The 13338-nt window shown below is 40.3% G+C and overlaps 2 protein-coding genes across 6 annotated transcripts; one reads left to right on the top strand and one right to left on the bottom strand.

Annotated features, from left to right (window-relative positions):
* Window positions 1-802: 802 nt before the first annotated feature.
* Window positions 803-3352, bottom strand: LOC134862807 (anionic trypsin-2-like). The gene is made up of 6 exons (XM_063880901.1): window positions 3228-3352; window positions 2571-2760; window positions 2236-2424; window positions 2082-2143; window positions 1544-1692; window positions 803-1447 (listed from the first exon to the last, which is right to left on the bottom strand). The coding sequence occupies exons 1-6, from the start codon at window positions 3268-3270 to the stop codon at window positions 1277-1279; spliced, it is 804 nt and encodes a 267-aa protein (XP_063736971.1). The 5' UTR covers window positions 3271-3352; the 3' UTR covers window positions 803-1276.
* Window positions 3353-4802: 1450 nt separating this feature from the next.
* On the top strand, window positions 4803-12097 carry LOC134862789 (protein CutA homolog). Of its 5 annotated transcripts, none has more exons than XM_063880887.1 (7): window positions 4803-4850; window positions 8768-8833; window positions 9142-9290; window positions 10285-10344; window positions 10697-10742; window positions 11067-11116; window positions 11269-12097. In XM_063880887.1, exons 2-7 carry the CDS (start codon window positions 8771-8773, stop codon window positions 11366-11368), a joined length of 468 nt encoding a protein of 155 aa, XP_063736957.1. In that variant the 5' UTR covers window positions 4803-4850; window positions 8768-8770; the 3' UTR covers window positions 11369-12097. The 5 variants fall into 5 exon arrangements, with proteins under 5 accessions (XP_063736957.1, XP_063736953.1, XP_063736954.1 ...); XM_063880883.1 differs by lacking the exon at window positions 4803-4850 and adding an exon at window positions 8117-8245; XM_063880888.1 differs by lacking the exon at window positions 4803-4850 and adding an exon at window positions 8275-8452.
* The last annotated feature ends 1241 nt before the right edge of the window (window positions 12098-13338 follow it).

Here is a 13338-nt window from a genome sequence, read left to right as displayed (position 1 = left end):
AATGTGTTCAGTTCATCTGGGAGAGATGCAGACACTTCCTCAGCACCACTCGTTGTCCTTTTGTAGTCGGTTATTATCTAGTCTGGATGGTGTACCACAGAGGATGCTGCTGCAGTACTCTAGTCTGGATGAGATGAAGGCATGGATCAGGGTTTCGGCAGCAGAGAAGGAGAGGGATGGGCGGGGACGGGATTTTTTGATGAGGCTAACCTAATCTCATAAATTCATGGCATTGATGTAACAGGAACACAGAGAGATGTAGGTATGAACCGTTGTGATTAACACGATTGAACACAATCGTGTTAATCACAATAATAATCTGATTAATCACAAGTTTAAAACTCGAGTACTAACTTGTGTTTTGGTGGGAGCTAAAACAGATACACATGTGATGTTGTAATAAAGAAATACATGAGAAATTCATCAAAACCTCAACTTAAGGACAACTTCTACTGACAGTTACTTACAATAAATAAGACTCTTATACTTCCAGACTCAATCAGTCATTGTATTATTGATCCATGTTCCAGCCACAGGGCAGGAACTCTTGATAAGAGATCAAAAGTGTGCAATGAGCTCATCTGTGTCGCCTATGGGGTTGTGTTGATGCAACTGAAGATCAGTAAGACAGACGAGAGAAGCAGACTGCTGTAAGATAGTGCGTTCATGAATTGGTGACATAAAGCATCCCCCCCCCCCCCCAAGGACAAAACAGTGAGTGCAGGTTTACAGATGTTGATGAGAGGAATTGTGCAGAAGTGTTTTCCTGTGCCGCTGTATTCACAAACACACAAACAATCAGTGAATAATGAAGACGGCTCTTTATTTACTTTAAATGACAACATTCAACAAGGAGCTGATTTTGTGGGAAACATACGAATGACATGCATTACTTTAGAGCTGCCGGCAGAGCATGAGATCAGCCTGTTCAAAAGAAACACCTTCATATTTGCATGAGTTGCTTTTAAAATACTATCTGTACCATATCCTGCAATCTCTGTTGATTAAAGGTTATATTCTACAATTAAATCCAAGTTTAAATTCAAAAAGGGGAAAAGATACGTCTTTATTTTGTACCGTAACAAAAGTTTGCATCAATAAAGTTAAACTAACATTTATAACTCAGACGCTTCCTTTTGAAATGACCTTAAAGAGCTTTTCTAATGAGAGTTGGATATTTAATGTAAACCAACCTATTGTAAATGTATCATCAGCCAATTTAGAGCCAATCAGAGGGTTTTAGTAGATCTGAAGGTCTGCTAAATAACACGACCTCTCAACCAGTTACACTTTGTAATGGAAAGGCAATACCGGTAACACGAGTGATCCAGTCTCTGTATTCACAGACGTCCATAGCCATTCCTGGTGTATCACAGGCATATTTACCACCGCGAATATGCACTCCGTAAATCATGCCGTTGAACACCACTCCTCCACCAGAGTCCCCCTGAGAGAGAGAGATGGACAAAGAGTTCAGCACAGACTTCTGCTTCCTTTACTGGAATAGTTGTTCAATATTAACTAGTAAATGAGACCAACTCACGGGACTTGTATCCACGTTATCTCTTTTGTAACAGAAGACCTTATTATTGTTATAGTAATTTGGTAGCTTGAAAAGTGGACAGACTTTTTCCACACAAGCAACGACTGTGGTGTCTGCACATTGGAGGGTTGGTGACGAAGGTAAGCCTCCTAGATGACATCAAAAGGTGTGTTTTAATACATGTTTCACTGATCTTTTACATTCAAACACATTTTACTGGCAGATTCATGTTTCCTATGTATGTAGATGTGTTTCAACAACATCTCCACCTTTCCTGAACACCTAACAGCTGTTACTAACTGCCAGCCGCTCTATTGGCCGCATCTCAACCATTAAAAGCCAAATCCCACCAGAAAGAATCGACCTGTTTTCCATGACTCCAGAAACACTGACCATATAACAACAGAATAAGAATCATAATAAATAAATATAAATATATTGGTTGTAAATGTGTTATGTTTTATTGTTAAAATATGAAATTACAAAGTTTAAAATAACAAACTGAAAACTTTAAAAGAGAACTCAGTGTGAATCTCACCTTTTTTACCATCTGCTTGTGCCGTTGTGGCGGCATAACCTGCAACCTGAACTGTAGCTCTTCTGAAATACAAGAACAAGACATGTCAGCCGTTAATCTGGGTTTGAGATCCTTTGGAGTTTAACTTTCTGACTTATTAAAGATCACAACCCACAGTGCAGGACGGCTGCTACAGTCAGGAAGTGTTGCTGTAGGAAATCCTGGCTCAGGGGCCGGTAGCCTCAGCAGCATGATGTCATGTCTCCCATCGTTGTCTATCATAAATTCAGGTGGTGCTGTGATCACAACTGTTCTTGCTTGGGCGCCTGGATGCACACGTAAAACAGCTGTCGCCGTCCTGCAAATGAACAAAGTTTAAAGAGTGGCATCAGTAAATGACAGCAAAAGCATCAGATGGTAATTGTTGAGGATATTTAAAATGAACACATGCTATTTGATGTTGGTTAAATTTCAGTTTCAAATCATTTTTTAAAGATTGAACTTTCTCACCTCCCTGGCTGCTCGTGACAGTGACCCGCAGTCAGAATCCAATCCTTACTGATCAGAGATCCACCACACAGGGATCGTTGAGTCAGATTAGTATAATGCAGCTTCACATGGTACAGACGGTCAGTTTTAGCGCACTCGACACCTCCGATGATTCTCTTCTGCAGATCCACCACTCTGCTCTCTGTCACACCTGAAAGAGAAAACCCACCACCGGGAGAAAGTTATGAACAATGGTTGATGTAGACGGGCTTGGGAGGGTCAGCTCGAAGTGAAATCAAGGTTTTTATTAAAGTGTATTGTGTAAGACAACAGAACCATCGGAACATAGTAGAGATTCAGTATCAGAAGTTAAGTTATTTTGAGAAAAACCTGCCTTTCATGAAGCATATTCAGGCAGCAGCCTAAGACTGAAACTCATGAGCACATACTGCAGTTTTCACACACACAGTTAAGCTCACACACTCTTGTATGAGCATAAAGGTTCAGCTGCTGAATTAAAAACAGAACAAATGAACCAAAGCAGCTTCAGCCCCAAAACCCCCTTTCTTTATTTACTGGTTTCATAATCCAGGCCTGATCGTAGAGGACAACGTTTTCCCTCGAGAGAAAGTTTGGTGAAAGTCAGCAGCAGGAGTCTAAGTGGGGGCTGATACTCACCGGCCAACAGCAAAAGGAGAAGACCTGTCATCATGCCAGCCATCTCTGCCAACGCCTGCCCTCCTGGTGCCACAGTGGAGCTCTTTTCAATCCCTTCACACTGTCCTGTTGGCCCTCCAGCCACCAATCACCTCAGGAAGGTTTATCAACACAACCCCATTGGCTACACAGATGTGCCCATTTGCACATGTGATCACTTATCACATGCTCCTGCCCTATGGCTGGAAAATGGATCACAAATACAAGGACTGACTTCACTGTGTCTTCAAGCAGATGCGTATTATTAAAGTCTGAGGACATATTAGTGAGAGCTGGCCTTAAGGGGACGCTTTGACTGGAAGGAATTCCATCTGAAGCAATGAAGTGAGCATGTTGCTGTATAGCTGTACAGCAGGCTCTGCATCACTCTGCATTTGACCCCTTTAAACCAATGAGATCCTTTGGTGCGCAGCAGACGTACGTACAGTTGTTTCTTCAGGTCCAGACTATAAGCTTTAAACAAAAGTCATGTGCTCCGAAATGCTGTTCAATGATTGGTCAGACATTAAGCGGGTCGAACGCAAATCCTGGCAATTCCTACCGTAACTCCACCGTGGAGCATTGGGGACCAGTGAGGTAAGCAGTCACAAGCAAATATAGCCTAGCTTGTGTTTATGGTCGTTTATATCTCAGTGAATTAATAAATGCTTTCAGAATAAATGAAAGCTTGACCCAATGGGCTTCTTGTCCACCTCTTCCCCTCCAGAGGACTCGGCCACATCTACAGGGCTGTGTTTACATATTGTAGAGGACGTAGCACCAAATAGATCTGCCTGTAATATCAGGGAGCTCCCTTTTCTGTTTTGTTGACGGAGCTTTTTGAACACAACACTGTTCAACGCTCCGGTTAAATCCATTCAGCTCCAGTCTTTCACTGAAGATGTTTAAGCCCTCCGTGTTCTTGTGATGAGTAAAGACTACGCTTCCTATGTTTTGGTGCGGACTGCATTCACACCAGATGAACCGCTCCAGAGTTCACTAGCAAGCGGTCCGACACCACCTCTTTTAGGCGGACCAGAGTCCGGTTGTTTAGTTCAGAGGTCTCGGACCGCGTTCACACCAACCCAAACGAACCGCACCAAGGGCTGAAACGCTCCAGGGTTCGATTCAACCGGACTATAGAAGGCTGGTGTGAACGCGGCCTCAGAGATCCGTTTCTTTCATCAGACAAAGGGAATAATAACCAGGTACCTTGGGCTTTCTGCAGAGGTACGTGTAAAGTGAAGTAAAGTGAAGGTTGAGTATCACTGGTTTATGTGTTTAGCAAAACCAAAGCACTAATTCTGCAGTTTCTTTATTTGAAGTAGAGGACTCTTTATTCAATATGTGATGAGACAAAGCTGTGTGTGTGTGTGTGTGTGTGTGTGTGTGTGTGTGTGTGTGTGTGTGTGTGTGTGTGTGTGTGTGTGTGTGTGTGTGTGTGTGTGTGTGTGTGTGTGTGTGTGTGTGTGTGGGAGGGTGGAGGCTGCTCTCAGCTCTGTTCTCACAGACAGAGCTCTGTAACACGTCAGTGCTGCTACAACTAAGAAGGGGGAACTGAATGTGAACTGGACTCTGAAGCAGAAACCCTGAAGCAGTGTTACGGTGAGTTACTTCATCTTTATTTTGACTTGCTCAAAATGTGTGATCTTTGGCTCTGCCGGGTTCCTCTCTTGAGTCATTAGAGTATTTCCATATGTAACTGTCCATTGATTGAGACAGGAGCTTTCTGATCAGATTACGTCCCTTTGCTTACTCAGTAAAATATTGAATTGGCTTGTGAAAACAGAGGACTTCACACACTGTGAGGTTATCTGATGAATTTGCCTCCTGGTGTGTTTGCACATCGTAATTCAATAAATGAAACGTTAGCAGTACTACGGCTTCTATGTATTGAATCCAAATGCCAATTTCAATATTACTGCCTCGTTGTAATCCATCACAGAGACCTTTGCGTTCTCTGGTTTATCGCAGAGCGCTCCTCTAACTGAACTACTATCTTATTCTCACTTATTCTGCTCTTGCTTAGAGCTCACGTGCTGAAATGAACTGCTCATAATATTCCCACATTAGGTAATTTTCTGTGTTGGAAGCTAAAGTCTTATATTACAGTCCACCTCTGAAGTCAGAATAATAGTCGGTGTGGACATCGATTAGTTTGGAGGAGTCAAATAAAAAGAATGATTAGAGAAAACAAGGAAAGAGAGTGACGAAGAGGAAATAAAAGGGAATCAAAAATCATAAACATGTTGGCAGCACTTTGCTCAGTCTTTATCTAAAGTGCATTCTGAGGGCAATGCTTTTTAAATGAACCCGTAAACACACAAAAGATATAGCACATGACACACAAGACTTATAATGAATTACAAATGTCTCATGGATGCTCCGTCATAAAGTACAGGTGGACTGATGGGGCTCCCTCTACCCCCCGAAAACTGAAGGAAACTGATCTCCTATGCTGTGTTTAACCTTTGACACGATTATGAGCTATGAAACTGCAAATCACAGATCAGTACCTGTACAACATATCAGAGATATTACTCTGAAGGGACCAATCAGACAAGGGAGGAACATCTAGAATACTTTCACTGTGACAGAGTATTCCTACACTCTGGTACTTCTACTTTACTCAAGTATAAGATCTGAGTACTTCTACTTTACTCAAGTACAAGACCTGAGTACTTCTACTTTACTCAAGTATAAGATCTGAGTACTTCTACTTTACTCAAGTACAAGACCTGAGTACTTCTACTTTACTCAAGTACAAGACCTGAGTACTTCTACTTTACTCAAGTACAAGACCTGAGTACTTCTACTTTACTCAAGTACAAGACCTGAGTACTTCTACTTTACTCAAGTACAAGATCTGAGTACTTCTACTTTACTCAAGTACAAGACCTGAGTACTTCTACTTTACTCAAGTACAAGACCTGAGTACTTCTACTTTACTCAAGTACAAGACCTGAGTACTTCTACTTTACTCAAGTACAAGACCTGAGTACTTCTACTTTACTCAAGTACAAGACCTGAGTACTTCTACTTTACTCAACGACACGATCTGAGTACTTCTACTTTACTCAAGAACAAGACCTGAGTACTTCTACTTTTACTCAAGTACAAGATCTGAGTACTTCTACTTTACTCAACGACACGATCTGAGTACTTCTACTTTACTCAAGTACAAGATCTGAGTACTTCTACTTTACTCAACGACAAGATCTGAGTACTTCTACTTTACTGAAGTACAAGACCTGAGTACTTCTATTTTACTCAAGTACAAGATCTGAGTACTTCTACTTTACTCAAGTACAAGATCTGAGTACTTCTATTTTACTCAAGTACAAGATCTGAGTACTTCTACTTTACTCAAGAACAAGACCTGAGTACTTCTACTTTTACTCAAGTACAAGATCTGAGTACTTCTACTTTACTCAAGAACAAGACCTGAGTACTTCTACTTTACTCAAGAACAAGATCTGAGTACTTCTACTTTACTCAAGTACAAGACCTGAGTACTTCTACTTTACTCAACGACACGATCTGAGTACTTCTACTTTACTCAAGTACAAGACCTGAGTACTTCTACTTTACTCAAGAACAAGATCTGAGTACTTCTACTTTACTCAACGACACAATCTGAGTACTTCTACTTTACTCAAGTACAAGACCTGAGTACTTCTACTTTACTCAAGAACAAGACCTGAGTACTTCTACTTTTACTCAAGTACAAGATCTGAGTACTTCTACTTTACTCAACGACACGATCTGAGTACTTCTACTTTACTCAAGTACAAGATCTGAGTACTTCTATTTTACTCAAGTACAAGATCTGAGTACTTCTACTTTACTCAAGTACAAGATCTGAGTACTTCTACTTTACTCAAGTACAATATATGAGTACTTCTACTTTACTCAAGTACAAGACCTGAGTACTTCTACTTTACTCAAGTACAAGATCTGAGTACTTCTACTTTACTCAAGTACAAGATCTGAGTACTTCTACTTTACTCAAGTACAAGATCTGAGTACTTCTACTTTACTCAAGTACAAGATCTGAGTACTTCTACTTTACTCAAGTACAAGATCTGAGTACTTCTACTTTACTCAAGTACAATATATGAGTACTTCTACTTTACTCAAGTACAAGACCTGAGTACTTCTACTTTACTCAAGTACAAGATCTGAGTACTTCTACTTTACTCAAGTACAAGATCTGAGTACTTCTACTTTACTCAAGTACAAGATCTGAGTACTTCTACTTTACTCAACGACACAATCTGAGTACTTCTACTTTACTCAAGTACAAGACCTGAGTACTTCTACTTTACTCAAGTACAAGATCTGAGTACTTCTACTTTACTCGAGTACAAGATCTGAGTACTTCTACTTTACTCAACGACACGATCTGTGTACTTCTACTTTTACTCAAGTACAAGATCTGAGTACTTCTACTTTACTCGAGTACAAGACCTGAGTACTTCTACTTTACTCAAGTACAAGACCTGAGTACTTCTACTTTACTCAAGTACAAGATCTGAGTACTTCTACTTTACTCACGTACAAGACCTGAGTACTTCTACTTTTACTCAAGTACAAGATCTGAGTACTTCTACTTTACTCAAGTACAAGATCTGAGTACTTCTACTTTACTCAAGTACAAGACCTGAGTACTTCTACTTTACTCAAGTACAAGATCTGAGTACTCCTACTTTTACTCAAGTACAAGATCTGAGTACTTCTACTTTACTCAAGTAGGCTACAAGATCTGAGTACTTCTACTTTTATCCAAGTACCAGATCTGAGTACTTCTACTTTACTCAAGTACCAGATCTGAGTACTTCTACTTCTACCTCTGGTTGTTTTTTTTATAGAGAACAGGAATGTCGGGAACCGTCGTCTGAGAGCCAATGCAGATTTACGACAGTTTCAATAACATACAGCTGTCACGCTTTACGACAGTGGGTGTAACTCGTTTAGCAGAACCAGGCATCTGTCAGGAGGTAACTACCAAACAACCACACAAAACACGTGACTTTTTTTACTCTGCTTCTATCCACCAAACTATCCGACATTGTTTATCTATTCGGCTTGTGTTGTTGTCCTGTTTTCGTTTCACAAGGGCTTGTTTTCCTGAATAACAACAAACACATGATGCTAATGCTAACACATGCTGCTAACCACACTTCGTCGCAAATCCTCTAAAAACGGTGAATTTGAAAAGTTGCATATGAAGTTTTCGTTTGCAACGTTTTGCATTTTCTGTAGGAGCAAATGCAGCCCGGTTATACAGCTTGTTTGTTTTGTGAAATAAAGTAATTTAGAGTAAACACTGTTCTGTACCGTAGTACACAAAGTTAAATTAACAATAATCTATCATGTATTTGTTAGGGACACAACGAAACAAGGGTGACTGTTTTTACTGTAGGTACATGTTGCAGATTTCTTTCTTCACTGACATTTGGACCTTATGACTTAAGTGAAGATGTCCCCCCCCCCCCCACTGTGTCCACTAACGCACTCAGGTGATGCGCTTTGGGTCTCTGGCTGCAGACACACTGACCGGTGGATCCTTGAGAGCTTTAGCTGTGGTGAGTGTGTGTTTTATGGTGCTCCACGCTGCATGCACATGTCTTTAACACACCATGCTATGCGCTCGTGAATTTTGGACAGTTGTTGGTAAAGGATGGAGATATGACTGCATGCATGGTGTTTGTGGAGAAGTAGCCTGCTCCATAATGTAGGTTATTTACTAACTGAAATGTGGGTTTGTTGTCAGAGTTAACAGCCATGCTTCTGTTTTGAGTTGTGGGTGAAATGTCTGTTAATCTTGGTAATTAGGGTTTTCTCCTCCTCCTCCTCCTCCTCCTCCTCCTCCTCCTCTTCTTCCTCTTCCCAGACGGTGTTCCTGAGTGTGTTGATGCTCCCGCTGCTGAGGACTGTTGGACTGAGAGTGTTCTCCATGGCCTCTGAGACTTACACACCGGGCACCCACTCTGCCGCCTTCGTCACCTGTCCCAACGACACCGTGGCTAAAACCCTGGCCAGGTAACACAGTGTGCTCCCCCTTTTTTATTGGATTGGATCAGAAGTTATTATGAGTTCTAAGAAAAAGTCATTATTCGAATTTATTCCCTCAGAAATCAAAAATCAGTTACTTTTTTTTCTTTCAGAAATCTGCATATATCCAGAATTGTGACTTTTTAAAACGTTTTGGTAGAAATTCGAATTTTTTTCAGAATATACTTCTCTCTCAGAAATCAGATTTTTGCAAGTTTTGACTTATGTCTGAGAATGTCTGCCTATAATCAGAACTCTAACTTTAGTAATTAAAATCTGACGTTTTTAGAATTCTGACTTTTTCTCAGAAACCAAACTTAAATATCAGAAATGTGAAATCTGGAGAAATTCATATTTGTTTTAGAATTGACATTTATTTCAGAAATCTGCCTGCGTTCTGAATTTTGAATTTAATGTCAGAAATCTGATGTGTTCTGAATTCTGACTTTTATCGTAGAATTTATTTTTTCTCAGACTTTTTCCTGATTTCTGCAAATTTACAAAAAAAAGATTTTATTCTAAATCTTTTTCACAGAATATACTTTTTTTCTAAGAGCATACATTTGATCAGAACCCCGACCTTTTCCAGATTTTTTAACTTTAATATCTTTTCTCAGAAATGCTTTCCTTTTTTTTCTTCAGAAAACTGACTTCTTATCTCAAAATGGACTTTTTTCTCATAATTAAAAAAGAGTAATCTTTCTGTCAGCTCTCACTTTTCTTTTCACATGTGGCCCTGATCCTCTTCGGTGTGATGGTGTTTAGCTGCTGCTCAAATTGCACAGTTGCATGCAATGAAAATGACAGTGACCAAAGGCATGTCGTGTGGAAGTTTGAAGTATGCTGCAGAAATAAGAAGAGCCACGAGACCTGCCTGACTAAAACCCTATTGCTCTAATGGACATCCAGAAACAGCGTTTCACCAGTTCTTTCTTTCTTGCAATCATGTGTGACGCACAAGTTATTTCCTTCTGTCTCTCAGGGGTATTGTGGAAAACAAGCTTGCTGCTTGCGTCAACATTGTTCCAGCAATCACATCTGTGTAAGTTCTGAGACGTCAAACGCATTTGGTGATTCATTTGTACTTCTTTATTAAAATTTCCCTAAAATTAAGTGACTGTTTTTATTACGAAATAACTGACAAAGAGCAAGATCTTGGGAAGATCATTTTTATAATATCTATATTTAATAGGTACTTTCTTGATCCCAAATTGGGAAATCATGTAATTGATGTATTTATTTGTATGTTTTTGGTCCCAAGTCAATCCCCTTGGAACTGAGCTACTTCCTGCCCCTAGGTTTTTCTCAGGCCGCGTCTTTAATAAATGATTATGCCCTTTTCAACCCGCAGGATGTATTAATGATCATTCCCTCATTCTGACTCCTCCCTTCAGATATGAATGGCAGGGTAAGATTGAAGAGGACAGCGAGGTGCTGTTGGTGAGTGTAGACCGAGCCGTTTAATAACTGATACTCATTTCAATAATACTTTCCTTTGTCACGCCTTTTAAACCTGCTCTAGAGAAAGAAGAATTTCAGGATCAGAAAGAATACATGATATTTATGTCTGTGATTTCTTATATGGGGATTCCTTGGGTAGTAACAAATACACCACTGCATGTGTTCCTACGGTTACATTACATGCATTAAATAAATTAACACTGCAACCCCTCCCCCGACCCCTCTGGCTGTTGTGTGTGTTGGAAAAAAAACCCTGAAAAAGATGCATGTGATGTCTCATCATGGTCTCTCTCTCCTGTTCAGATGATTAAAACAAGAAGCTCCAAGGTGCCCGCTCTAGCTGAATACGTCCGGTAAGTCTGCAGGGAACACAGGGATTGTAGCATTTGCAGACCATTTACATGCACTAAAACCTGTAGAACACACTACAGGAGAGGGGACCACCCCAACATAGAATAGGGCCCCTTTAATGATGTGTGCTGTAACTGCTCTTTGTTCTCTGCAGCTCTAACCATCCCTACGAGGTGGCCGAGGTGATCAGCCTGCCCATCGAGCAGGGAAACCCGCCCTACCTAAAGTGGATCGGAGGAGTCGTTCCTGAATAACAGCGGTTACTTTTGACTGATATTGGAGAACGGTCATTTTGCATCGTAATTCTGAGGATCTGTACCAAACGAATATGTGCAAAGTCTGTGGGAAAATTGTTCGCATAAAATTGTGCAGACTTATCCAGGACTAAGAGTGGAAGAATGGTAAATTAGATCTGAAAATGTGTGTGTTCACACCTCAGATATACAAAAGAAGTGTGTAATTTATCGCTACCTGCCAAAACAGTTACAAGTCAAGACAAAGTGCACATTAAGTGAATAGAGAGGACCTGGTGAACGTGATTCAAACGGTTAAAACTAGTCATTCTTGTTGCAAAATATAAAATACTAAAACTAAACATGTCAAAAAGGTGACTCGTAGATTGGTTTTCTATGATTGAAATCAGTGAAACGTCTGAAATATTTCCCTTTATTTTGCAAAACTATAAATTAAAATACTGAAAATAAATGGCAAACATGAATAAGAAACTCATAGGTTGTCCTAACATGACTACAACTATGATACGGCTAAAGTATGTCCTTTTTGACGCCATCTTTTAAGTCTTTGAAGTGCTTCATATTTTTCACTTCAGTATGTCGGCCTGCATCTGTATTCCCTAATGTCACGGTGCTGGCTGAACTGTGCTACAGCTTTCTGAACCTGACGCTAAAATGTACAAAACACAAGGTCTGATTTCTACTGTGAAAGATGGATGCTTCAATAAAGAGGACGATGGTTTTTATGAATTGGTTTTGAGTGTTTGTTGATGTAACAGCATGCAGTGAAGTCGAGGCTGAAACACGTGTTGCACACACAATGCACATGTGACTGTATACTACTATGAGCAGTCATCACGTGACATCAGGTTTTATTATTACACTCTGACTGCACTGCTGATAATAAATACAATACAATACCAAGGCAACAGTGTACACTACATAACACACCTCTATTATGCATTTGGATAACCAGCCTTCTTCAAGTTGACAACATCCTAACACTGAGCAGAATACAGAGAACAATAGATCCTCTCCATCACTCGCACTTCTAATGACTAGCGCTCCAACACATGGTACGTGATAGGCTAAGGGGCGGGACATCTCTAAGCAGGTTGATCAATCACAACAGAGCCGGCCAGCTAACCAATCGGAGCAGACTGGACTGTGGTTTCAGACAGAGGGTGAGAAGAGGACACAGGCAGTAAGAGAACAATGAGCTTTGATGCATCTAACAGTCGAACAGAGAATAGCCTGCTCACTTTGAAAACTTTTCCTACGTGTTGCACAGTTCAGAAATAAACTGAAGCGATTTGTTGTCCTGAAATCTCACGGAGAGAATCGACGTTGTTCCACAAAAGCTCGAAAAAAGCACAAAACACCAGGGGACCGATAGTTACCTCCCACTGTGAAGTGATTCATTATCCAGCCAGAACAACATGTTGCCGTCGTCTTTCACAGAACAACCACAAACATCAATACATACAATAATAAATAGAACGGTCTCTCTGTGAGGGGATCGGTTTCATACCCAAGCTTAGTGTACTCCACAATATCACAAGCTGTGTTTCAGATTCCAAATAATGCTTCAGGTTTCCATTCAGCTTCAATCCCAAATCATGCCTACATTTAAATGTGTCAAACCAACACTGTGGCAAACACTTGCATTGATATCGGCACACAATTTCAGCCAAGTAAAAAACTTCTGACCCCAACTTCAAGATGATCATATTGTAAAGGATTCACTCCACCTGATTAATCGGTAGTATGCACATATCTGAGGAATGCTTCAAATTGTTTGCAGCAATTTCCTATTGGTGACAAATATACAGGGGGACAGTTCTTGGTGTAACACCTGATGTGGAAATGTGTTCTCCAGCTTTCCATCTGGTTTCAATCCAACCTTTTTAACATGATGCCTAAATAAAGACATTATTTTAGACATTGTCAAAACAATACGGATATTGGCAGAGGCACCTACATCCCCAACA

This window comes from Eleginops maclovinus, chromosome 4 (assembly GCF_036324505.1).
Source record: "Eleginops maclovinus isolate JMC-PN-2008 ecotype Puerto Natales chromosome 4, JC_Emac_rtc_rv5, whole genome shotgun sequence".
Lineage (NCBI taxonomy): Eukaryota > Metazoa > Chordata > Actinopteri > Perciformes > Eleginopidae > Eleginops > Eleginops maclovinus.
Note: the sequence above shows the minus strand (reverse complement) of the source record. Positions and strands in the feature narration are given on the sequence as shown.

Bases quoted from the DNA above. Each gene is read 5' to 3' on its own strand.
- LOC134862807 (XM_063880901.1), bottom strand. From the start codon at position 3,270: ATGGCTGGCATGATGACAGGTCTTCTCCTTTTGCTGTTGGCCG. The intron at 2,144-2,235 runs GTGGGTTGTGAT...CTTGTATTTCAG, and splicing joins TGTAGCAGCCGTCCTGCACT to AAGAGCTACAGTTCAGGTTG. The intron at 1,693-2,081 runs GTGAGATTCACA...GATGTCATCTAG, and splicing joins ACAAGCAGATGGTAAAAAAG to GAGGCTTACCTTCGTCACCA.
- LOC134862789 (XM_063880883.1), top strand. From the start codon at position 8,153: ATGCAGATTTACGACAGTTTCAATAACATACAGCTGTCACGCTTTACG. The intron at 10,345-10,696 runs GTAAGTTCTGAG...TCCTCCCTTCAG, and splicing joins GTTCCAGCAATCACATCTGT to ATATGAATGGCAGGGTAAGA. The intron at 11,117-11,268 runs GTAAGTCTGCAG...TGTTCTCTGCAG, and splicing joins GCTCTAGCTGAATACGTCCG to CTCTAACCATCCCTACGAGG.